Source organism: Stegodyphus dumicola, chromosome 5 (genome assembly GCF_044657685.1).
Source record: "Stegodyphus dumicola isolate Sdum_Otavi_A_Nest chromosome 5, ASM4465768v1".
Classification (NCBI taxonomy): domain Eukaryota; kingdom Metazoa; phylum Arthropoda; class Arachnida; order Araneae; family Eresidae; genus Stegodyphus; species Stegodyphus dumicola.
In genome coordinates, this window is record NC_140772.1 from 153621828 (window position 1) to 153648650 (window position 26823).

General features: G+C 33.3%; 1 protein-coding gene across 5 annotated transcripts in view; it reads left to right on the forward strand.

Moving 5' to 3' along the window:
• Nucleotides 1-26823, forward strand: part of HPS1 (Hermansky-Pudlak syndrome 1 protein) — a 133554-nt gene that overhangs the window by 4458 nt on the left and 102273 nt on the right. For 4 of the 5 annotated variants that reach the window (XM_085817254.1, XM_085817255.1, XM_035372423.2 and 1 more), the window contains exons 2-3: nucleotides 12752-12910; nucleotides 20458-20576. In XM_085817254.1, coding sequence (XP_085673380.1) covers nucleotides 12752-12910; nucleotides 20458-20576 — 278 coding nt within the window. Of the gene's footprint in view, nucleotides 1-12751; nucleotides 12911-20457; nucleotides 20577-26823 lie in introns of those variants that run through there. The other variant, XM_035372429.2, reaches the window with a different exon arrangement.

Consider the following 26823-nt stretch of genomic DNA (forward strand, 5'->3'; position numbering starts at 1 on the left):
GATTTAAATCAAGTTCCTCTTGATTATAATTCGCTTCCGATAGTGAAGAAAGTGACCCAGAGGTTATTGAAAACGAAAACATTTCGATTGACAAATAAGTCGGTATTCTCGGCACAGCAATTATGGGACTTGAACAGCGGAACTTTGTAACCAAACAAGAAATTATGTCTGTTTATAGAACTAAAGAGAATGTATTATCACAGAAAACGAAGCAACTTAAACAACTTACATTGAAAGAAATGTTTAATAAAGTAAACAAATAAATATTAAGGTTTTTTTTTTTTTTTTTTTTTTTTTTTTTTGTAAATTTTGATACCCTTTAGATCATAATTGTTCTTTATTTCATAAATTACGGTTTGATATTTTTAATTTTATAATTTCTGCATGCCATCTTACCAGATTTAAACTGATGATCTTTAATCCAGAAAAATCGATAATCCGGAATCGCCGAAGTCCCGACGAGTCCGGATTAACGACTTTTGACTGTATATTATAAATGTCACCAACGAATTTCTACCGCAAATATTAAAAATGGTTACAAATACTTAGTGTCAAATATTTAAAATATTTCCATGCACGTTTACTTAAACTGAAACGTATACCAAATTGCTACAAACATAAAATTCACAAAATAACTATCATTTAATTAAAATATAACTAAGCCATGTACACATCGACTTATTTTTACTTAAAAAAACATCCCAGAATTGCACAAAAATGGCATAGCGCACACTCTTCGCTATATCCACGTACACTGCTTTTTTTCTCATAAATTAGATAAAATTCACGAAAATGCATGAAAATTTTCTGAATCTTTAAACCCGGTAAAAAGAACATATATGAAATTACCTGATCACGAAAAAGTGTATGCCCTTTCCAAGGATGAACATTTCCACATATAAAATAAATAAAATATCCAAAAACTTTTACCTCTAAATCATCTATTATATTATACACGTCACCAACAAATTCATACCGCAAACATTACAAATACTTAGTGTCAAATATTTAAATTATTTCCATGTACGTTTACTTCAACTAAAACGTATACCAAATTCCTACAAACATAAAATTCACAAAATAACTATCATTTAATTAAAATATCGCTAAACCATGTACACGTCGACTTATTTTTACTTAAAAAAAATATCCCAGAATTGCACAAAAATGGCATTGCGCACACTCTTCACTATATCCATGTACACTGCTTTTTTCTCATAAATTAGAAAAATTTCACGAAAATGCATGAAAATACTCAACGTGTACTACTCAAACGTATTCCAAAATACTACAAACATATAACTCACAAAATCACGATCATTAAATTAAAAAACACTACTTAAAATATTAATAAGCACATACATTAAATTAATAAAAATTAGATTACAGTCCTAATTACTTTAAACTAAATCATTGCTAATAACAATTTTCCAATAATACCATATTAATTTATTTACTCCTTACATTTAGAACAAAGCATAAAAATAATCCTCAAATGATTAAAAATACTAACTTACCCAATCTTCTTCAGAATCTTCATTACGTGGCACGCACACTTCCCTACAGAAAGAGTTCCAATCACCTGCAGTACTACTGCTAATTTCTAAATCCGAAATCCAGTAATCAACTGGCAGTCTATTCACCCAGTAATAAGAAATTAATAAAATTTCACCCATACTCAAACTACTTTCAGCAAACCACGTACCCTTCCATACACTCCGTTTCACAAAATGTCCATTTTCACCAGATTTCTTGCACCGCCATTCAAACTTATCTGTAATATCCTTCCTTTCACACAATCTCAACTTATTATTATTATCAGATAAACACATTAAAAAATTTAGAATTCACTTTACATAGCGCCATGTAATCCGAAAATTAATCAACACTATTTCACACAACACACAATGAAGCTTAATACAAAATAATATAGTACTACAGATATTTTTCCAAATTTTACCCCCTTTTTCGATTAAACAACTGTAATTCGTCCATTAATGTCACATGACATATCTCATGATCTCTCATTTCCCTCACACAAAATAATGCGTAATCGGAACTGAGTACTTCTCACATTATTACCAAAGTTCTAGGTAGTAACTTTATCGCCTCCAAAATGTCGCCAAACTACCTGTTACCATATTCCAAAGATCAGCCCAAAGTTGTTGTTTTGTTTATCGTCAAGTTGCTTCATTTATGTAACCTGAGTAGTTGAATGTTCGGTAAATATATTTTTACCTAGAATTGGATGCTCCTTTGACTTTTTAAGTGAAAATATATGGATGTGTACATGGGCAAAGGGAGTGCGCAATGCCAAGTTTGTGCAATTCTTAGATGTTTTTTCAAGTGAAAATAGGTCGACGTGTACATGGATAAAGTCAAGGGAGTGCGCAGTGCCTAGTTTGTGCAATTCTGCGATTTTTTTTAAAAAGTGAAAATAGGTCATTGTGCACATGGATACCCAGTTTGTGCAGTTCTTTGACTTGTTATTTTGTCTTTGTGCAGCGGCGATTTTTGGCACTAAAATCTCCACTACACAAAGCCAAAATAACAAGTCAAAGAATTGCACAAACTCAGTATCCATGTGCACAATGACCAATTTTCGCCAAGGGGTACCCGTGAATAAACTTTTATCGAAAAGTTTACATATAAATTAGGAAACACCTTTTTAAGCTATAAGACTGATTAAATATCAACTTAAGATCCTGCTAGTAATAACTAAAATGTGAGAGGAGAACATAACTGTTGTAAAAAATAGTTTTGAAGTTGGTCATTAACTATTTTTTCTTCTATATGTAATATATAAAATTTAGCTATAATCAAAGTAAATCTCTCACTCAAAATTCGCACTCAGATTTATGATTTATGCTAGCAGAATGCTTTTACCTACCATTCAGCAGCGCCTTGTACCATTTCAACACGCCATTTCCATGCATACTTTCTGTTACAAAATCTCCGTATTTCAGTCCTCTATATCTGCCTTTACATTTTTGTGATGTATTTTTAAAGCAGTCTGTGGATGTATGTGATTTAATTTCAATTTCAGGCACTTTAATCTTAATTTTTCATTTGAAAATTCTCCCTTTTCAATTTGCTTTTATTTTTCAAGCTTTATTTTAATCCGGCTAAAATTTAACACATTTCTTTTACTCAAATATAACATAAAAATGTAATAATATTTTAGGTGGTAAATTCTTCTTATGCTATATAGTCTAACACAGGGATGTACAAACTTTTCGGTTGTGGGCCAAAAGTTGAAAAAAAAAAAAGTTTGGTGGGCCAAGATAAACTTTTCTAAAATTTTAAAAACAATATAGTACAAGTATTACATTAATTCTTTCTAAGGTTCATAGTTGAAAACACTTGTTCACGTAAGTAAGATGAAGCAAAAATAGCACTGATTTTTCTGGGTGTGAGATATTAAATTTGGGAAACTTACTTTCGATAATGATTTGAAAAACTCTAACTTTGGCATATTTAGAAACAACTGCTTGAGATGATTGGTAGGTTACAACTCAATTAATTCAAGCTGAAAAGTTAAACTCACTGCTTCTTAATTTACTTTGAAAGGCATGGTAAAAATATCCAATTCTCTTTGAATGGCACTGAAATCTTGAAATCTGCATTCAAACTCAAAATGCAGTTTTTTCAAGACATCTTCATAATTCTTAGGCTTTTCTTCATTTACTGTGAGTATTGAATTCAATACCTCAAGAAATGAGACAAGTCGTTCTTAGCTAGCTACCCAGCAAACATATTTCGTTTTCGAGATGGGCCCAGATATCGTTGATAAATTGATTTTTTCCTTGCATCTTGACATTCAAGTTGCTCATATGACAAAGAAGATCTGTGAAAAATGCTAAGTTCGACAGCCATTCTGTATCTGTAGTAGCCCAGTTATTGCATGAGAAATAATTATTTTTTATTTCATATATTTGTTCATGTGTTTAATTATTTTATAAAATTAACTTTAATATTTTGTTAATATTCATATTTATATTTCTTTTATGCTGAATGGCAATAAGTAGTTCATATTTATATTTAAATTTCTTTATGCTGAATGGCAACTAGTTCTAGTTCTGATTCATGATTGCGAGGTTTTGGTTTCAAAACGTTGCTCGTAGCCTTGGCTACTTATCTTCTAACATTTCGCACTTTGCAGAACACTGTTTCTCATGGAAGAATGACACAATGTCGTCTTTCAACTGCCAAACTCGTTCAAAAACACATCCTGCACTAAGCCATTTTATTTTCGGGTAATACAGTCCATCAGAGCATTCAGATTGCTCGGACTAAAGAAAATCTCGAAATTGCCTGTGAGTAAACCTGTGACATCGAATAGTATTTACAAGCTTCACAACTGCACCAAGCACGGGTTTCATATTCAATGAAGATCTACACAGAGCATTTTGATGTATAATACAATGCAGAAAAACAGCATTGTTCCCAGAATAGTTTTGATTAAAGAGTCCAAGAAATCCAGATTTTTTTTCCTGTCGTATTCAGTGCTCCATCGGTCATAATATTAGATGTATTTGTTACAGGCGCATTCAAAGTTAAAAATCCTTCCTGAAATTCACGAAAAATATCACATCCTGCTGTAATTCCCTTTAAATAAAGCATGTATGCCAGTTCCTCAATAATTTCATTCTCATCAATATCTCATATAAATAATACTAATTGAGCAGTAGCATTTATATCAGTGCTTTCATCCTTAGCTAAGTAACAACATTTAAACTGGCCAATCTTTGGCTCTAATTCTGATGTCTAATTTTTATCGATGTCACGGATTTTAGAAGTCGTGGTTTTTCGAGATAAGCTTACAGTCTTAAAATTATTTTTCTTGTCTGGACATAAAACATCACAAACTTGAAGCATGCATTGTTTAATAAACTCCCCATTACTGAGAGCTTTATTATAATTTAGCAGTATTGTATGCTACAATGTAACTTGCATGTGTAGCTGCTTTTTGGATACTGTTGTTTTGGGGTTGAAATAGTTTACGAATAACCCAAACAAGCACTAACTATGCTGTGCTTTTAATTAATTTCACCACTACAGTACAAAGTCCGTAATCCGGACTCGTCGGGACTTTGGCGATTCCTGATTAAGGTTTTTTTTCGGATTATAGATCATCAGTTTAAATCTGGTAAGATGGCATGCAGAAATTATAAAATTAAAAATATGAAAGCATAATTTATGAAATAACGAACAATTATGATCTAAAAGGTATCAAAATTTACAAAAAAAAAAAAAGCTAATATTTATTTGTTTACTTTATTAAACATTTCTTTCAATGTAAGTTGTTTAAGTTGCTTCGTTTTTTGTGCTAAAGGCGCATGTGTAAACATTAACAAACATGACATTCCCCCCTTAATGGGCACGGTCAATGACCGGATGGCATTAACAGACACTGAGAAGGCTGAACGCATTGCGGACAGTCTTCAAACAAAATTTTCACCAAACACTGGACTCATGTTCGATTCCTGTGCAATGCATACGCATGAAGTCCAACACCAAGTTGAAGAATTTCTCTCCTCCGATACACATTCTGAGGAGCCCATTACCACAACAATGACTGAGATTTCTGCAATTGTCAAAAATCTCACACCTGCAAAAGCGCCTGGCCTGGATAGGATTTCTAATCGCATGATTAAAAACTTACCAGTCAAATTTATATTTTACCTAGCGGTTTTGATAAACTCAATGCTAAGGTTAAAATATTATCCTGATACCTGGAAGAATGCATTAATAATTCCTATTCTAAAATCTGGAATGGACCCTAAGGTCCCTCAAAATTACAGACCTTTCAGCCTCCTGTCTTCACTTAGTAAGATTTACGAAGCTATACTGCTTAGATACCTGAATGATTTCTGCCGAAGCTGAAATATTATTATTCCTCAGCAATTCGGTTTTCGTGCTAAACACTCAACTCAGACCCAGCTACTGAGGGTAGTAGAAATCATTCACACAGGATCTCGGAGTGGAAAGCCTACAGCTATCGTTTATTTAGACGTAGCAAAGGCTTTCGACAGGTGTTGGCATATCGGAATTTTATTCAAGCTCATGCGACTTGAAATTTCGGCTAATTTTGTGCACTTAATGCGCTTATCTCGCTAATCGTTCCTTTTCTGTCAAAGTTAAAAACTCTGTTTCTTCTCCTCGGCCTATACGGCTGGCATACCACAGGGAGGAATAATTAGTGCTACACTCTTCAACTTGTATGTAAATGACATACCACAGTCACCAAGTGTCAATCTAGCACTTTATGCAGATGACACAGTATCATTTCGCAGCACTCAACACTGCATACCACCCTCAATCACCTTCAGCTGTATCAACAGATTTGGAGTCCTGGCTCATTACCTGGAAAATCAAAATTAATGTCGCAAAGAGTGCCGCCACCGTTTTCTTTTCCAGAAAGAGGAATGTTCATTGTCAATTCCCACCACTCAGGTTATTTGATGAAGATGTACCCTGGGTGGATTCCTATAAATATCTGGGAGTATATCTGAATGTGAAGCTGCTCTGGAATACACACATTAACTATACAATAGCCAAAGCAAGAACTACCAGAACTCAACTCATGTCTCTCATCAAACGTACCAGCAACCTCTCTCTCAGCAATAAGATCCTCGTCTACAAAAGTACCATCCTCCCCATCCTGACTTATGCAGCCGTCGTCTGGTCAACCGCAGCTAACAGCCATCTGAAGTTCAAGTTTTCCAGAGCGTCATGCTTCGTATTATGACTAATGCTCATTATTTCGTCCGTAATGAAGTGCTACATAATGACCTCAAAATTTTACCCCTGGATGCCTTTTTTCGGCAAAATTCGGCTAAGTTTTTCAATAGATTATCACAGATTGAAAACCCAGTCTTGCATTCACTTCCTGCGTATGACCGGCTCCGTTAAGCAACCTAGGAGCGTTCTAGATAGAACATTTAACATCTTTCCTAGGAAGCCAAAGCGGAGGTGTTTGCTTGACTAGGAATTCTTTCTAATTTTTAATTTCAACTAGCACTTCACGGGCCTAACCCGGCGACCCTTAATTACTTATTAATTATTTCAAATTACCCGCTGGACCTAATCCGGCCTCGTTCAACAGTATATTTATCTGTATTGCCAAACATATGATGCTCCTCCATTTGCCAAGATCTCACCGTTTCAAATATCACAGTTCAGACAAACAGGATACAATATCACAATAGGATAACAGATTAAATCACATCGAAAACTATTCTAATTAAGTCAATAAAATTTTTAATCTTCAAGTCATACTTAGCTCTAGTTGAAATACTGTACCATAATCCTGCACAGTAACTCATCTTCTGTTTAAAAATTTTTAATTCAAAATTCCCTAATAAAATTTAAAAGCTTACATATTATCCCTTGAGTATCCTTAATCTTAAAAATTAATTTAAACCTGCCCTTAAAATTTTTCCTCCCCATTAAATTCCACTATTTTTACCCTCTACTTAAGCCACTTTTGCTCAAAGCTCTTCCCTTTAACTCCTCTCCCAAAATTTCTCCATCTTTCCTACAGTTAACTTATCTCACGGTTCTTAATATCTTCGAAAAGTTGCTCGTTATTTTCACAGTGAAAAACCCTCGCGGTTCGCCACGGGAGGTAGGAGAACTTTTCGCTACTAATGAATAGACTGTCTCCCCCCTTTCGCCTTTCGCTTTTTCCTCCCTGGATTCTAGTTTTAGTCGTAACACTCCTTACCCCCCTCCCGCTCATCCCCAAGGCATTAGCAATCTCTGCGGCTTTCCGTATTACCTAATTTACCTTTCCCAAGCCTTGGAACAATATGTTTCCCGGCTGATTGTTTTCCAACCTTCTCGATTCCATTAACGCAGTGCGTTCAGGAATTCGCCTTAATTATCATCTCTCTCTCTCTTTCAATCTTGTAAAACAAGTTGAAAGCAGAAAGAATTTTTCGTCCCTAGTGTGGACTCCTTATTCACTTCTCTCTCCATAAACCCTTAACGGTTTCGTTCATTTCCCTTTAGCCATTGCTTTTTCTTAATTAATTCAGTTTTCTTATCGAAGTTGTGGAGGTAATTGCATTAATTTGCAAAGATACTCTGGAAGTCAAACGCGTTGTGCCAAACAAATTGAGGCACTTATCATAGCGGTGGACAAGCTTCGTCATAGAATTCTACCACCACTCACTCACGTGCCGGGAAAGCAGGAACTACAAGGGTTGAGCCAGAGCGACGCGAGATACTTATAGCAGAAGTAGGAATGACGTCATCTCACGGCAACCAATCAGCTATCGGCACGAATTGGCTCTTCAGATGACGTAACATCATGTTTTGTTTTTGCATCTCAATTAGGTTGAAACAGTCCGTTCTCAATGCAAACAGTGGCAGCAAGAAAAAGAAGTAGAAGTAACTACTATATTACATTAAAATAAAGACTAAACTAAATAAACATTTCAAGGAGGAGAGATGATGCAGTAAAAGGTTTAAAAATAAGCTATATTTTCCAACAAAACGCACATGTGTAAACGTATTATGCGCATGCGCACACGCATATTTGCAGCTGTAAAGGTCTTACGCATGCGCGTAAGAAAGTTTGTAGACGCAGAAAGTTTGTAGCTTTGAGGTCCGGATTATGGGTGTCCGAATTAACGACTTTTGACTGTATTTATTTCTGTGTGCATAGTTATAATTTTAGTATTTTTCCAGTTTAAATTTATTTCTATTAATGTGATACTCTTTATATTAATACACATTAAAACAAGTACAGTAAATACACAACTTCAAAAATTGAAATCATAATATCGAAATTCTGATTTTATAAGATTTGTTTTGTAAAATTAGGCTTAACTGCTGAAAATGCGTGTTCCAGTGGTGAAAATCCATTTCAGCGGGTCCGGTCCCATGACTGCGCTTCGGTCTCTGTGCACTGGTCCTTAAGGGGTTAAGAGGAGGAATGTTGCAACCATGATTTAGGAGGGTGGGTAGGGTGTTCGTGTCAATGGCCACGCATCTAAAGATGGAAATATTAAAATATTGTTGGATACCTGATGAAAATTATGATTTTGCAGCAGATGTTATCCATTCAAGAAGAAAGTTTAGATATTAGTGGCTAAAGACGTATGCTCCTTGGCTCGCATGTTCAGAAAGTGTAAAAGGAGCATTATGCTTGTACTGTGTTCTTTTCCATTCTGCTTCTGCATGAGTGAAAGGTGTTTTGGGCTTCTTCATTATTAAGTCATTCATGCATTATCATGTCATGCATGAAGCTTGTAAAAAATCACTTTTCAAATCAGTGGCAAAAGCATCAGTAATCGCAGCCAAGAATTTTCTAAAAAATGAACCTGTAAATAATGATAGACTTGTTTCTGGGCACAAAAAAGTAATGGAAGGAAATCCAAACGTAATAGCATCAATTATTTCCATAATCATGTTTTGTGGAAAACATGATCTCTTCCTAAGGGGTAAGATGAAACAGGAAGGGAATTCAGGACCTGATTCATTTAAGAATCAAAGTAGGAGATAAAAGTTTGCAAAGACATTTTGAAAAAGGTAGTAAAAATGCTACTTACATGTCACCTCAAATCCAAAATGAATTGATCAATTTGTGTGGATTGCTGTTGAAAGACACTATAATACGAGATGCAAAAAAAGCTTCTGCTTATGACATAATGGCAGACGAAACAAGTGATATATCTGGGAAGGCACAATTGTCAATTGGTATTCGATTTTTTTGATGAAGAAAGGATGGCTGTCATGGAATTCCTAGGATTTACTGAACTAAATGAAATGGATACTCGTACTGTAATAAATGAATTATACGTTTTTTCTGAAAAGGGAAGGTTTTTGATCCAAATAAATGTGTTGGGCATGGTTATGATGGATGTTCAACTATGGCAGAGAATATTAGTGGCGTGCAGAAGATCTTGCAACAGAAGTATAAAAAAGCCTTGTTTTTCCATTGTGCCTGTCACAAGCTAAATTTAGTTGTGAACAGTTTGAACTGCATATCGGAAATCAGAAATACTATTGCTACTGTAAAGGATGTGATAAACTTTTTCGTGTGAATCTGTTCTACAAACAAGATACTATATACTAAATGCTCCAAGCTTAATGTGACACACGCTGGTCTTAGAAATACAGAAGTATTAGTATATTTAAACAACATTTTAAAAACATAATATAGGAAGTGGAAAAGTTATCATAAGAAGGTAATGCATCTACCAGGAAAACTGCTTTCCAGTTACATTGTGCTGCGTCGAAATCTGAATTTATCGTATACATAGGACTAATTGCAAAATACTCGGCTCTGCTAGAACATGTGGCTAATATTTTACAGTCCAAAAATTTAAATATACTACAATGTGTAGACCACATAAACAGAATATTAATGCTTATAAAAGAACATCATAGAGCAGCAGATGTTTTATGCCAGAAAATTCTGTTTTTTGCAAGTGCTATAGCTGAGAGCATTGGCACTGAATTGCAAGCAATGAGAATTGTAAAACTGCAAAAACATCGCTCAAATCCTCCAGCACCTAAAATCAATGAATTCTAGAAAAGCTCTCTTATTATCGCTTATCTGGATTCCATAATACTATCACTGGAAGAAAAATTTTCCAGCAATGATTTATCAGCATTTTCTTTGTTGTTATTAATTACATCCTATGGCTATGCTAAAGATGGCAGTGGAAGAATTTACCATAAAAGTGAAGTGGTTTCGCAATTTTTATAATTTGAAAAATTTTGACAGTGAGAGGGAACTGTAGTATTATTTCTGGAAAATGAAGAAACTAGAGATCAACAACATGAAGGAGTTAACTATGGAAGATTTGGTAAAAGAAACAACTGTTTTCCCAGAAATGAAACATGCTCTTCTTATATCTTTGTCTCAACCATGTACTACATGTACTATTGAACACTCATTTAATACCCTGCACATAGTAAAAACTTGGTTGCACTCTACAATGACAGAGAATCACTTAAATGGGCTGTGTATGTTAAGTGTGCATTGAAAGCTTGTTCAAGAAACAAGAATAGAAACAGAAAAAGAAGTTTTAGAATGATTTAGTTCAGAATGCAGAAAAATTGTTGTAATATAAATTAAAGACCTAGTAAAAAATGTTCAGAAGTCTCTTTATTCCTATCTCCAATGATCAGTTTAAACTCATGTAATCCAGTTTCATTATTTATTTTTTCATTTATTTGACTGTAGCAAAGCATGCGAGTGCTATCCTGAAGGAAAGCTGTCTTGGAGGAGAATTGTTTGAGGTAAACTGGCTCGTATGGAATTTATATTGCATGAGGGAAAAAAAAAAAAAAAAAAAAAAAACACTCATGCAGCCAACCAATTAATTCACTTTCAAATCAAATTACTGGTGTTAAGCAATTTTATCTACTCTTACCACTGAAGAATTTGTGTCATGTCATAGTTTCGTTTTCTCATTCTAAGATTGTTTGCCCCCCCCCCCCAATCTGGTCCTGGCTATGCCCATGCTTGCATCTATGATTTTCCTACATTAATATCAAAGATCAAAATTTATCAGCTATTATGCTTCATGTAAAAATCTTGAAATACAACAGAATTTTTTTTATAACTTTGCAGTTTTCTATTGCATGATTCTTTGTAGGTATTCAAAACATTTTGCAAATGTGGGTTTAATATACCTGTGTGACATTTTAAAACAAATCATTTCATAAAATAATCTGATTGTAATTTTTTTAAAAGCAAAACTTTCTTTGGATTTTTCATCCACAAAAATAACTACTGAGAACATTTGTTACTTTTTTTAATTTACTTTATAAATATAAAAATAGATTTGGTGTTGTTTCTTTCTGTCTTTTTTCTGTAAAAGTGAACTAGTTTAAAACTAAAGAATCTATCAGTTGTAAAAAAAAAATTGTGGAAATGTACAACAAATTGGGGGGGAGGAATTAATGAAGTTTTTATGTAACATCATGTTTTGCATCGTTCCCTTGAAAATAATTTTAATTAATATACGTATGCATATATTTAAATAAGACGATTTTAGAATGAAGGATTTTGAACAAAAGCAGTGCTGCTACCAACTGGATTAGAACTGCAGACAACTTATTTGAAAATTTTTACATTGCCAACAATGTCATCCATATTTGCAGGAAGTGAAGGGACTTAATATGAATGTTAGATAAAAAAAATTAGAATTGATTTTTTCACTTATTTCCAAATAGTGCATGCCATTTGTTTGTAAATATATTCACATAAATTTTTTAAAATAATTATGCAGTGTTTGAGTGAAATTAACAAATCCAACATTAGGTGCTCTCCATGACAGGTCCTTGCACTGAGCGTTTTATTAAAAAAATTAACTCCGTTAAATTAAGATTTTGTTATTAGCTATCTTCTCATTTGTTTAGGCTTTGGTATTAAAAATGTAATTTTTGTACTATTAAGTTCGGATATATTGCATTAGTGTTAAATAACTCTTTGTTTTTCAGAATGAATTATGCATGGTAATTGCTATTTTAAAAGTTATTTAATTATTTAATTATTAATTGTTATTTAAATTATTAATTGTAATTAGAAATAAATCTTTTATACTGTCTCGTTACCTTTTAGGGCTGTATGTTTAAAAAACCTCAACAATATTTTTAAGTCATTAACTTAGCATACAAATCATGCACTATACAACTAGTCACAAATATTAAATTTTAGTTAGCTGTGGGATTTTTTTGGAGAAATTATATCTAACATTTTATATATTACATTATTTTCTGTTCACAGTTTTCCTCATTTAAAAACAGTGATGGCATCGTAGACAAAAATGTAATTATGCAGTTGTTCTCACCACTGATTGCTTCTTACAAAGTGATGCAAGCCCAGTTTGGTAATAAATACAAATACATCGAGTCTGAAGATGGAGTGTTACTAGTTTTTGATGAAGTAATTTTTTTTTACAGTTAATTATGTGTATATGTATAATGTTTGCATTAATTTATGTATTGTTATTGCTTTTAACATAGTGTTTTTTAAATTGTTTGTTCTTTTGTAAAAGGCCAATAAAAATGGCCCCCATGTCAAACTCTGCACGTAAAGTCAATAAGGACAAAAACCCTATATACAATCTGAAAAACATATAAAATTCTAAATGTAACATGCACTTGAAATTAAAAAAAAGTAGTAATATGTTGGTGAAACTCTCCCTCCACTTTTTGTTCCATTTTTATAAAATAATGAGGAATGCAGTCATCCTTAAAAATATACAATTAAAGACACAGCATGTAAGTCAAGAAAATATTTTTAAAAAATGAATTTAATTCCCCAATTTAAAAGTTTCAAGGATTTTCAGTTTTGTGTTTTGAGATATCGTAAATAATTAGTGTAATATCTAAACTCTATTTACCAGCTGATTTTTCCTAATAATGGTACAAAAGCTCTGAGTTCTTGAACCATGTTTTGTAAGATTCTTTTGTGAAGACCTGTTACAATTTTTAATGAATACATCACATTTAATACATACTGCAACACATTTAATGCCTATTGTTACACACTTAGATAAATATCGAACATACTAATATTTGCTTTATAACTCAGTTCATATTTTTAAATTATAAAGCAATGCAAAATTTCTTTAACTCTTTGTGGACAAGTAAGGATATTGCTTAATGTAATTTTGTAGGTGTTCTACTTGTTAAGAATTAGCTTTCATATAAAACAGTACAAGAGTAAAACAAACTTTAAAATAAATTAAAAAAAAAAAAAAAAAAAAGATCCTTTACAAAGAAGTTCATCAGAATAATTGTCTAATTGTCTGCTGATAGTTGTGGGATGTTTTATTGCATTAGCAGTAAAAAGCTGCTGAGTTTTATGTGTTATTTACCACATTTCCCTTAATCAGTTGTCAAATACTGCCATAAATTCAGAACCCTAGCTACGCCTCTGACTACTAAACATTGATAATTTGACTCAGGTTCAAATCCCAGTGAACAGGCCAAGTGCATGGACAATTTTCTGATTCTTTCCATGGCATTTTGAGATGGTTACCTTTATGAAGTTATATGAAAAATTATCACTCTCCTAAAGCATATAGCCCCCAAATGCTTGCCATAAGCAGTTAAACAGCTATAACTTTTGCAGCACGTTGCGCAAAAAACTTTGATGAAAATTGGTCTTTTTTGTATAGTTCTTACAACTTTGCTTTTAATAATACTTCATATATTCAGTCATACAAATCCAGATGTTATATAGATGCATGCAAATTAATGCATTAGAATAAAGCCCTAAAAACTTATATTTTCAAGTTTATCATTACGAACTTAATGAATAATAAGAAGTCTGTGTGTTACCTTGCTATTGTAAAACTATTTAAAAAAACAGTCTGAAAGGTTTTAGATTTTAATTGTAGATCAAACGGTTTTGTTAAGGTTTTTTATGCTTTTGCTGAGCTTGCAGTCTACCAGTCTGCTCTTGCACTCACTTCTGCTAACATCTCTCTCTCTCTCTCTTTTTTTGTCTTTATAGCTTTATTATTAGCATCATTTTCTTCACATAGAGTTCAACACATAGAGCACACATAGATTTACAGCACATAGAGTTCAACAACAAAATCATAGAATTTTTAGCATAGCAACAAATGTTTAGAATTCTTGATCTAGTGTTAAGTGTGTTAGCCTAAATTTTAATATTTTTTCAGTCTTTTCTTAGTTCATCATATTGATATTCAGTTTCCTTGAGATAGCTAAAAAAAAAAAAAAAAAAAAACTTTTCCCCTTTTTTTTTATTAAATTTTATATGTTAACGTTATTTATTGAATGTCATGTTCTTTGTATTTATGCCACATACAATTCAATTCAACTCAACTGTAAAATCACAAAATATTTAAAAACAGTATACCTTTAGAATTCCTGATACAGTGTTAGAAGTTGTCATACCTATTTTTATTATTTGCTACATTATTTCTTTAAAAACTGGCAGCTTGCATGGCCAACCCCCTAAAATAAGTACAATAAAAAAGAAAAAATTTGTAATGATTTTCAATGAGTCCAACTAGCATAATTTCTTAAAAATATTGAATATTTCTAATTAGACATCTGATGATTTTAATAAATGTTTATTTAAATCAGTCAGATTAAAAAATAGAAAAAAATATTCTTAAGAAATGTGTTTATTACTTTTAAATCGCTTAGTTTATTATATAGTAACCTTCCAGATTAATATGAAAGTATCTTAGGCTTTACACGTTGGCATATGAAAGATGAAACTATTTTATTTCCAGCTGCGGCAACACATTGCTTTCATAGAGCGGAGGTAATTAATTAAAATTGAAAGATAAATATCTTACACTTTTTCAAATGGCAACAATCTCACCTGCTAGAGAATTGTTGCTATTGCTCACTTTCAAATCATTGAGTTTGTTTATTAGCCCTCTAAGCGGCAATGGGCCTAGAATATACTCATATACGGCCTAGAATATTTATTGTGATATCTGTAAGAACGTATATATACGTGCATATTAAAATATGTCAACGAAATTAAGGCAATATATCAAAAGAAAACAAACCCAGGTATGAAACACCAGGAGAGTTTTAACATCAAAAATCAAAAAAATAATTTCTTCTCATAGTAGTTTTGGGAAATTTGTGCTTTCTTAGCGAAAACCGTGGCCGCCCAGAAGGTTAAAAGTTTGGTACTTTTCTGTTATCGGTATCGAATTCAGAAATGTATGCACATGTGTATGAATGTGCATATATGTGTGTATGTATACACACACACATTTGTACTTACAGCATGAACATACAGCATGAACACATGCATATATGCCTACATACATACATTTCTGAATCCGGTCCTGATAACAGTACCAAAAATACATTAAAGTTTACAATATATGAAATGAATAATAAACAAATTCAAAATTTGGGCTTCCAGGTGCTCATGTTTGAGTGGAGGACTATGTTATTCAGAACGTGATGGCTCTAGTTACCATCATTTTTGCACAATGAGAGGAACATATATACTACATGCAGATTCTTCATTTTTTATTTACTTTAAAAGTAAGACAAGGTGATGATATTTTGCTCAGCAATTTGAAAAATGATATACTGTTTATACTGTTTATTTCGCTTTAACCCTAGAACAATATCGGCAGCTTTCTGGGCAAGGTCTCCTAGACAAAGCATTGGCGTTTCTGGTAATAATCCCATCTGACAACGGATAGTGATGTCACATTCCTGGAGTCTCTGTATCCACCTGGCAATTTGAATTTCAGGATTCTTGAAATTTAAAAGACAGGTCAACGAAGCACGATCTGTGTGGAGCAGGAATTCTCTACCGCAGAGATAATGATGGAAATATTCTACGGCTTTAACTATGGCGAGCGAGCAACTCTTTCCTGGTGACATAGTAATTCCTCTCTGGTTTTGATAGGCACTATCTCTAGTAGGACATGACACGTACTTGGCCATTTTTTTCTTTTGACAAAACAGCACCGACACTTTCATTGCTCACATCTGTATCAAGAAAAAATGGTTTATCGAGCTGAGAATCAGGATTGGAGCAGATGTTAAAGCTTCTTTCATGTTGTTAAATGCATCCTCGTGAGAAGACAGGCTTCAGCTTGGGAATTCTATGCATTCGCTTCTGCCTTTATAGAAAATTGTGTCTTATACACTTGTCAGGAGGTCTTTCCATCATATGTGGATAGCTTCAGAGACGAGCAGGCATGGGTAAAAATTTAAAACCATTAGAATTGCTTCCTGCTGTCGCTGTGCATTTCTTTAAGGTGTCATCTTCTTTGGCGACAGCATACATACTACACGCTGTCCTCAGTTTGTTGTTGGATTTGTCCTTCCACTTTCATCTCTTCTTTGACAGAATTTATGTCCCTTCCATCTTTTCTTGAATGGCTTTCATATCTTTTTTAATGGATTCTCCACCTGCTTTAATTTCTTCTTTAATGGAACCGTTACCCGATTTCATGTCTTCTTTAACTCTTTGAAAACTGAAGCCTTCGCTAACCTATATATTAAAATACCAAACCTCCTTAAATGGTTTTCAACAGTCACAACAATTTCCTCCCCTCCCCATCCATTAACACACAAAGAAGAGTGAAGATTTCAAATGACATCCTTTCTACTTCTAACAAATAAAGATAAGGAACCACAAACAAGCTGTCTGCAATAAACGGATAAAATGCATTTGGGGAAATTGCACCTGGTACTGCATGCCTTAGGGGAAAGAAGAAAACAACATCAGAATTTTGGGTGATTCTGATGTTGGTACTGCATGCCTTAGGGTATGCTGGTACTGCATGCCTTAGGGGAGGGAAGAAAACAACATCAGAATTTCGGGTGATTGAGGTTGTTTGAATGAAAAGTCATTTGGGCCGTTATGTTCTGCAAAGAATTAAAGGATACTTGGCCAACTTCCATCTTTTCTCGGAATGCAACAAAGGCAGTCACAAGCTGTCTTAATTGTTCTTCCATTGCTCTTGTTACTGGCATACAAATAGCCATCTTCTGAAGTAACTTTATAAATTCCACTACAAATTTTAATATTCTATACAGATTTTTCTTAGACCTGACAACAATAGAATGCACCACCAACTGAGTACAAATGCTGATAGTCATATAATGGACATATACAGCGACTCAGGTGGTGGTAAGCAAGTAAAGTAAGTAATCTCACTTCTGACACCAAAAAGTGTGGAGTGCATACGGGGTCTTAATAGATTGAATGCACAAGTCTGATAATAGGTTAATAAAATTTATTCTTATCAAAAGAAATACAGTCAAAAGTTGTTAATCCGGACTCGTTGGGACTTCGGCGATTCCGGATTATCTCGATTTTTCCGGATTATAGATCATCAGTTTAAATCTGGTAACAGTAATTTATGAAATAAAGAACAATTATGATCTAAAGGGTATCAAAATTTACAAAAAAAAAAAAAAAAAAAAAGCTTAATATTTATTTCTTTACTTTATTAAGCATTTCTTTCAATGTAAGTTGCTTCATTTTATGTGATAATACTTTCTCTTTAATTCTATAAACAGATATAATTTCTTGTTGAGTTACAAACTTCTGCTGTTCAAGTCCTATAATTGCTGTGTCGAGAATACCGACTAATTTGTCAATCGAAATTATTTCGTTTTCAATAACCTCTGTGTCACTTTCTTCTATCGGAAGCAAATTATAATGACGATGAATTTGATTTAAATGATATCAGAGTACATCGAGATGAAATACTACATTTAGTAAGGAATTATAAGCCGAATAAAATAAAAACATCTGCCCTGAAGATAAGGATAGTGCTGAGAGATCAACTTCCAATTCACCGCCGCAGAGCAGTGTGAAATTGATAAACAGATTTCGGAATGGTTAGAGAAACAAAGGACATGCCTTTATCCATTTGACTTCGAAACATACTTTTGCTTTGTAGATCCTTTACATATTAGTAAATATATATCGGAAATTCTATTTGACATAATCGAAAGTTCAAGCTTACTTTTATAAAATTGCTCTAACAGTCTGGAAAAATAATAAGCCGGATCCAATTCGAAGATTAACCCCTTCGCGCCGACTGTCACGTATACATGCCAGCAACGAACACACTTACCTACCGGCCGACACACAGGCGTGCCAGAGGATTGTTCCGTTCTCTACCGACTGTCACGTATTTGTGCCAGTACTTTGGAACGTTTCTCAAACTATCATTTCTGCCACAAGATGGCACTGTATGTCCATATGGTTTCAGATACATGTACATTAGACCTTCTACTCAAAATGAGAGAAGCATGACTCACATACACGTGTTTTTGATTATATAAACAAATGGGGAAATAAATGTTTCCGAATGGCGTGATTTATGACGTCTCTTTAAATCGCACTTTATTCGCACGTGGTAGTTGTTTACTGTAAGTAGAGAAGTTTTATTTGCTCTAAAGCGTTGGGTATTTTGGTTTGCAGTTCAGTTTTTAGAAAATAATTAGATCTTGTTAGACGTGAATTCTTTGCTTTTACCGTTGCAATGTCGAAGCATCTAAAATGTTTAACAGATCATGAAATAGCAGAAATGATGCAAAATATTTCAGATATTGATTCTGAAATTCTGATATTCTGATATTGATTCTGAAAGATTAACTGAAAGACATTTTCCAAAACTTTGTTCAGAAGAGACTGATAAGAAAATGAGACGACGATGCTTCGTTTGTTCACATTCCCGGAAAAATCCTCCAAAACGGCAAATGAGTTATTACGAGTGCAAGGAATGTAACGTAGGACTGTGTGTAGATCCCTATTTTCAAATTTTTCATACGAAAAGAGAATTTTAAGTAATATATTTTGTTTTCAGATGTATAATGTTAAAATTCATAAAATGGTGAGTAATTAAAATAAAATGTGTAAAATATGCATTTAAACAAGAAATAAGGTAATTAAAGTATATATATAAAAATATCTATAAAGCATAAGCCATTTAAATACTCTATAGAGCATTATTAAACAATGCGTTGATACTTCGGAAATTTCATGGATTTAGGCTTAGTAGCAAAAAAGCCCCCGGCCGTGGAGAGACGCTCGTGTAAGACACTGCCGGCCTCAGCGATAAGCGCGCGTTTTCGCTACCCGGCTCGAAGGGGTTAAGGAACAATGCAATCTGCAACATTAACTGAAATAGATAATTAGATAATTTTAGCTTAGCTTATACCGTCCGTTATACATTAAACACGCATTCGTAAACATATTTTGCGCACAAGCATATTCGCAGCCGCAAAGGTCTTATGCGCATGCGTCAACGCGACACATGCACAGAAAGTTTGTAGCTTTGAGGTCCGGATTATGGGTGTCCGAATTAACGACTTTTGACTGTATATAAGGACTCTGGAATTTTCCTTAGAGATATTCGTACATGTGTTCGCAGTATCATGCAATATAATCAGTAGTCATTACTTCAAATTTCTAAGAATGTTAAATACAACCACTGCAAAGTGTACCTAAAGAGAAAGCTAACTCTTCTATCTCAGTTCACATGGAACTAGACAACTTGCAACAACAGTAACTAAGCAACTGAACTCAGACGCTCTCTCTGAGGCCTTTTATAGCTTTCAACCAGTTGCGAGATATTTCTAGTACTTTCTGTCTCTCGAAATTACTCGAAAACAATGAGAGGGTGGAATTATGGTTACAGCTAACATAGTGGTCAATTTCATTTATTCAATGTCAATACAAATTATCGAGATATCTGTTTACTCGTTGTTAAATGCGCATTCGCCTGTATTCTTAGTTTTCCGGCAAAGCTTTTTCTTAAAATTTGCCTTGCGCTGCATTGCAGAGGAAAATACAACAATTTTAATTTCAATTCTACCAAAATTTGCTATCTAAATGCAAAATTTGTAACAATATTAAATAATCTGGCTTTTTAAAAGTCATCTTTTTTTTAGGTATTTTCTTTCTGTTTGACATATTTTTGAATTAATTTATGTTTTTCATTGCAGATTTCAAACTATATAGTTATAAGCATTTGTGACAATGAAGAGAAACTTGAAGAAATCCAACAAGAATTGTCTCTATTTTTAATTCTTGTGCAAATGTTTTTTGGCCCTTCTTTGCATATGTAAGCATGATTTTATCTGTTTATGTACGAGGGCCATCGAGGAAGTAGATTACGTTTTCGTCTGTGTCCGCTAGGGGCGGGGCTAGCGCGGCCATCTTGGGGTCAGAGCGTTGCGCAGCTCAGTCTGCATCTAGCCGTGCTAGTGAGAGGTTCGTGCTGTGCTCCGTTCAGATACTGTGACGGTTTGAAATGTCTGCGTTAATTGAAAATCCCGCGAGCTGCGAGGTGCGCTCAGTAATAAGGTTTCTGACTGCAAAAAACTGTAAACCGATAGAAATCTATCGGCAGCTTCGTGAAGTGTATGGGGACAACATTATCACTGAAGGTGGAGTGCGTCAGTGGGTCATAAGATTTCAAAATGGCCGAACCAATGTTCACGACGAAGATCGAAGTGGGAGACCCAGCATAGTGACCGCCGAACTTCTCGAAAAAGTCGATGCTAAAGTCCGTGAAAATCGAAATTTCACAATAACGGAACTTTCTTTGAGTTTTCCACAAATTTCGCGAAGTTTGTTGCACGAAATCATCAGCGAAAAGCTTGGTTACCACAAGTTTTGTGCAAGATGGAAGGCAAGAAGAGGTAACGAAGTGGTTGAAGGCGCAGGCGGCCGAATTTTTCGACGAAGGAATTTCCAAGCTCGTACGTACATCGCTACGATAAATGCCTTAATTTGTATGGTGACTATGTAGAAAAGTAGTATTTGAGTGTGGCTTTCATCTGTATATAATAAAATTTGTTTCCTATACTTTGTTTATTTTTTTATTCCAAAACGTAATCTACTTTCTGAATAGCCCTCGTATAAAAATAATATTAATAATAAATAATATTAATAAAAATAAATTAACTTTTAAATGAAGATATTCCAGATGTCTTGTTTATAATGTATTACTGTGTACAAATTTCATCATTTACATCAGTTTTGAGTTTTTCTTTTACGTTTGAGCAAATGGTTTTTAAAAACTTTTCCTTGAAATAAGAGAAGAAGATGCCAATAAAAAACACAATATAAATTAATGTCAGAAGGGAAATGTAATTTAATGCAAGATAAATATTTGAAATCCATGAGAGCTGTGCCTAATTTTGCAAGAGTTTTTTTATTCTCTTTCACCTTTATAGCAGATTATTTTACTGAATGAAAGAAATCCCAAGAGGACTTTTGCTTTTACAAAGGTAAGGGGAAATATCTGATTATTTTAGGTGCTGACAGCAAAAAAATATGTGCTTTTAAATTTAAAAACCGACAGAGTTTCAAAGTAAGCTTGCATGATGTTTTGATTCTCTATAAAGAATTATATTGGAATCATTATATTATCATTGGGGTATGCCTGTTAAGTTGCAACAAAGGACAAATATTGGTTGTGTGGAAGGCAAATAGTCGGTATTCTTCGGTGTCTATCTCTCTTGGTGTTGAATATTGAGATATATAATTTTTTATGGCTGATGTAAAATGATTCGTGTTATTATGACTGTTTGTTTTGATGGAATTAAATAGCAAGATAATCCATTTTCTGACCTCCTGCAGCTCACTAGTGGCCAGGTGGTTAAGATCACTGAATACTGGTATTTCGACGTGGCTTGAAATCAAATGCTGTTGAACAAACTAGCTGTATGGATGGTTTTCTCCATGTGTAACCAGTTTCCTTCAAAAAGTATTCCACAAAAGTATCCCTTTTTCAGCATTTTTATACAGTCAAAAGTCTTTAATCCGGAATGATCTATAATCCGGACCTCAAAGCTACAAACTTTCTGCACATACGTAAACACATAATACATTTACGCATGCGCATATGTGTTTAAGCATGCACATAACACCTTTACGCATTGTGCGTTTTAATGTATAACGAACGGTATAAGCTAAGCTAAAATTATCTAATTATTTATTTCAGTTAATGTCGCAGATTGCGTTGTTCCTTAATCTTCGAATTGGATCCGGCTTATTATTTTTTGCAGACCGTTAGAGCAATCTTATAAAAGTAAGCTTGAACTTTCGATTATGTCAAAAAGAATTTACGATTCTGGAGCTGCCAAAAGGATCTACAAAGTGAAAGCATGTTTCGATGTCCATCAAACAAAAAGTGGAATTGCTTCAAAAAAATGGATAAAGGCATATTCTTTGTTTCTCTAACCATTCCGAAATCTGTTTATCAATTTCAGGCTGCTGCTCTGTGGGGGGGGGGGACGTCGGGGCGTGCAATGAACTGGAAGCTGATCCGTCAGCACTATCCTTATCTTCAGGGCAGATGTTTTTATTTTACTCGGCTTGTAATTCCTTACTAAATGTAGTATTTCATCTCGATGTACTCCGTCTTTGATATGATTTAAATCAAATTCCTCGTTATTATAAATATCGCGAATACACATCAAATAGTTTTCTGGTTGCAATTTTCTAATTTCGACTATGCGTAATGTATGATTTAGGCATGCGCGCATTGAAAGAAATGTTTAATAAAGTAAACAAATAAATACTAACCTTTTTTTTTTTTTTTTTGCAAATTTTAATACTCTTTAGATCATAATTGCTCTTTATTTCATAAATTACGGTTTCATATTTTTTATTTTATAATTTCTGCATGCCATCTTGCCAAATTTAAACTGATTATCTATAATTCGGAAAAACCAGTAATCTGGAATCACTGAAGTCCCGACGTGTCTGGATTAAAGACTTTTGACTGTATTCAAGTAACCTAACCTCTAACCTTCCTAACAGCACAGTCTCTACTTTCCACCAAACTGAACTCTTATGACCTCAATCTGACACATTCTCATCATTAACACCACATCTGAACTTTCAATATGTTAATTGTTTTTTCAGTTATGGAAGGTAAAACTATATCGTACATGCATTATTTCTTTTTCATATAAGCTATGCATTTCTCATATAGTATTTCTAGTTTTTGTGAGAAGTAATGTTTATATTAATGTAGGTTTTACATGTTGTTTTGTGTTTTTATAGGTTACTTTGTCTGAAATAATTGCTCAAACTTTGAATCAGTACACAATCCAAAAGTCAGTGGATACTTTAGATTTTAGATATTTTTTTTTTTCAGGCCTTTTAGTATTTCATAGTTTGTTCAATAATTGCAGCCATGGTTGAACTCACATTTTTTAGTAAAAAATTAATCACAGATGTATTTGGAAGAGCAAGAACAAAATTGTTAATAAGAAAAAGTTATTTCTGTTCACATTGTACCATAAATACCAAAAAATTAGCTATGAAAATATTTCACATGCTGAACATTTATATATAAATGAAGATGTAAAAATTTCCTTTAAAAATTTAAGTTTTTTTAAAGATTTTTCATATATTATGGAGAGTTTTCAACTAAGTATCATGAACCTTAGAGAAAACAGAACAATATTATTATTAGTATTAAATACAAATTTGAATTGAAACCCATGAATATTCTGTGAGATATGAACATTTAAAAGGAATTATTTTTAATTGTGCTTCTGCAACATATATCAATTTTCTTCTTTCACAATTCGGTAGCCAAAGTATGTATAGCAAGTATGTAGAGACATTAGGTTATTTGGAAGTGGGAGACTTAAAAAATGAGCAATGCCCTTAGCCGGTACTCGAACCACAGACCTCTCGAATTCACATTGAGCCCTGAAAGTTAAAATCCAGAGATTTATGCAGATTTATTGGCAAGTCACACAGTTTAAATTGGAAAGAATAATTATAATTGCATAACTTGTAGTTGAGAGACATTTGTCAGTGCAACAGCTGCCATGCTTGCTTTGTGCCCAGAAAGCTGCTGCTCATGGGAAATAGTTTGCTGGACATTTGATACAGGATGGTAAGCAAATGTTTTATTTGGTTAGGTTGTCTGACCCAAAAATGTTTTAGCATTGAGTAAAAGTACATGTATCATATCTAATTGACTTCATATCATTGACTTCATTATCATAACTAATGAAGTTCCAGTTATTTGCTGAAGTCAAGATGTATTTTTCAATGTTTTTCAATATTTGAAGTGAGCACCCATGAGTTATGAGGTTAAAAAAAAAGAATTAAGTTAAACTTTGCTTGTGTGTTTGGGCTTTCAGTTGCTCATGCAATATACAGTCAAAAGTCGTTAATCCGGATTCGTCGGGACTTCGGCAATTCCGAATTATCGATTTTTCCGGATTATAGATCATCAGTTTAAATCTGGTAAGATGGCATGCAGAAATTATAAAATTAAAAATATGAAACCGTAATTTATGAAATAAAGAACAATTATGATCTAAAGGGTATCAAAATTTACAAAAAAAAAAAAAAAAAAAAAAGCTTAATATTTATTTGTTTACTTTATTAAACATTTCTTTCAATGTAAGTTGTTTCATTTTTTATGTGATAATACATTCTCTTTAATTCTATAAACAGACATAATTTCTTGTTCAGTTACAAAGTTCTGCTGTTCAAGTCCTATAAATGCTGTGTCTATCGACTAATTTGTCAATCGAAATTTTTTCGTTTTCAATAACCTCTGTCACTTTCTTCGCTATCGGAAGCGAATTATAATGACGAGAAATTTGATTTAAATCATATCAAAGATGGAGTACATCGAGATGAAATTTTACATTTAGTTAGGAATTATAAGCTAAATAAAATAAAAACATCTGCCCTGAAGATAAGGATAGTGCTGACAGGTCAACTTCCAATTCATTGCACGCCGCCGCGTTAAAGATAAACAAACATTAAAGTTTAGATAAACAAAAGATATGCCTTTATCCATTTTTTGCAGGAATTCCACTTTTTGTTTAATGAACTTTGAAAAATACTTTCGCTTTGTAGATCCTTTACATATTAATAATCATATATCAGAAATTCTATTTGACATAATCGAAAGTTCAAGCTTACTTTTATAAAATTGCTCTAACAGTCTATTGCGAAAGGTGGTTCTAATTCTAAATGAAGTGAAATACTTCAACAATCTACAAAAATAATAATTTTATTTACAAAGCAACTTTGATTGCATCGAAGGTTCACTGCTAACTAACTACGTCGCAAACTAAAAACTAACATTCTTTTTCAGAAGCGAAGCGCCCTCTAACGGCGATATATAAATCATTTGGGGAATTTTTCCACACTCCCCACCTGATAATTTTTGTAAAAATTATCACTATTTCAGCATACAAATAATAAAATATAAGAAAGCAACTTACATATCAAATACATTCAACTGATGTAAATATAAACTGCAAAAGGAAATTCTATAAAATAAACAAATATAGTTAACTGCATCAACTCAAATGTTACTCAATACGTAAATATTAATTCAAATTACAAACAGTAAATTATTAGTAATAACTAAACTAATTATCTAAAATTAATGTTAGTGAACATGAAATATAAGAAGTAAAATTAAAAGGTTACAAATTTAGTTCATTTTCAGTCTGATAGTTCAAGGGGGTATATCAATTGTACAGGTCTCTTAAGGTCCCCTTTTTTAGTTTTTACCACACATGATCGTACAAGACCATCACGTCCTTTGAAGACTTGAATTACTCGACCTAAATCCCAGAGGAACTTAGATTTAGTTGTTCCTTCAAGTAAAACTATATCACCAATTTTAAGATTTTTCTTGGCTTCTGGTGTACCAAAGAAGTGAGCATTTCTCAACTCAAGAAGATACTGATTTTTCCATTTTTTCCAGAACTGTTTTATAAGCGTTGTCTGATATTCTTTTCGTTTTATTAGACTCTTTCTTGTTGGAGAGTTATTCAGGATCTCAGCAAAGTTGTATGGATATTCATCCTTATGTCCGATCAATAGAAAATCAGCTGGTGCAAGCGGTTCAGGTTCATGTAAATTGTTGTAAACGTAGGTCAAAGGACGTCTATTCACAATATTTTCGACCTCTGTCAACACAGTCATAAATTCTTCAAAATTCAGTTGAGCTCTGCCTAATATCTTTTTCAACGGTTCCTTTATGGTTTTCATAAGGCGTTCATAAAAAGCTCCCTACCATGGAGCAAGCTCGACGATAAATTTCCAAGTCAAGCCTTCATTTGCTAGAAAATTTTGAAAGTCTGTACCTTTAATTATGCTGTAAAAATACTGTAAATCTTTGGCAGCATATTTGAAAGTTTTCGCGTTATCTGAATAAAAGGTGCGACAGTTTCCTCTTCTCGAAATGAAATGTCTGAGAGCCAAAATGAATTTGTTTGCAGACATATTGGAAATGAGTTCTAGATGTAATGCTCGTGTAACAGCGCACGTAAACAATACGATGTATGATTTCTGAATGTCGTTTCCAG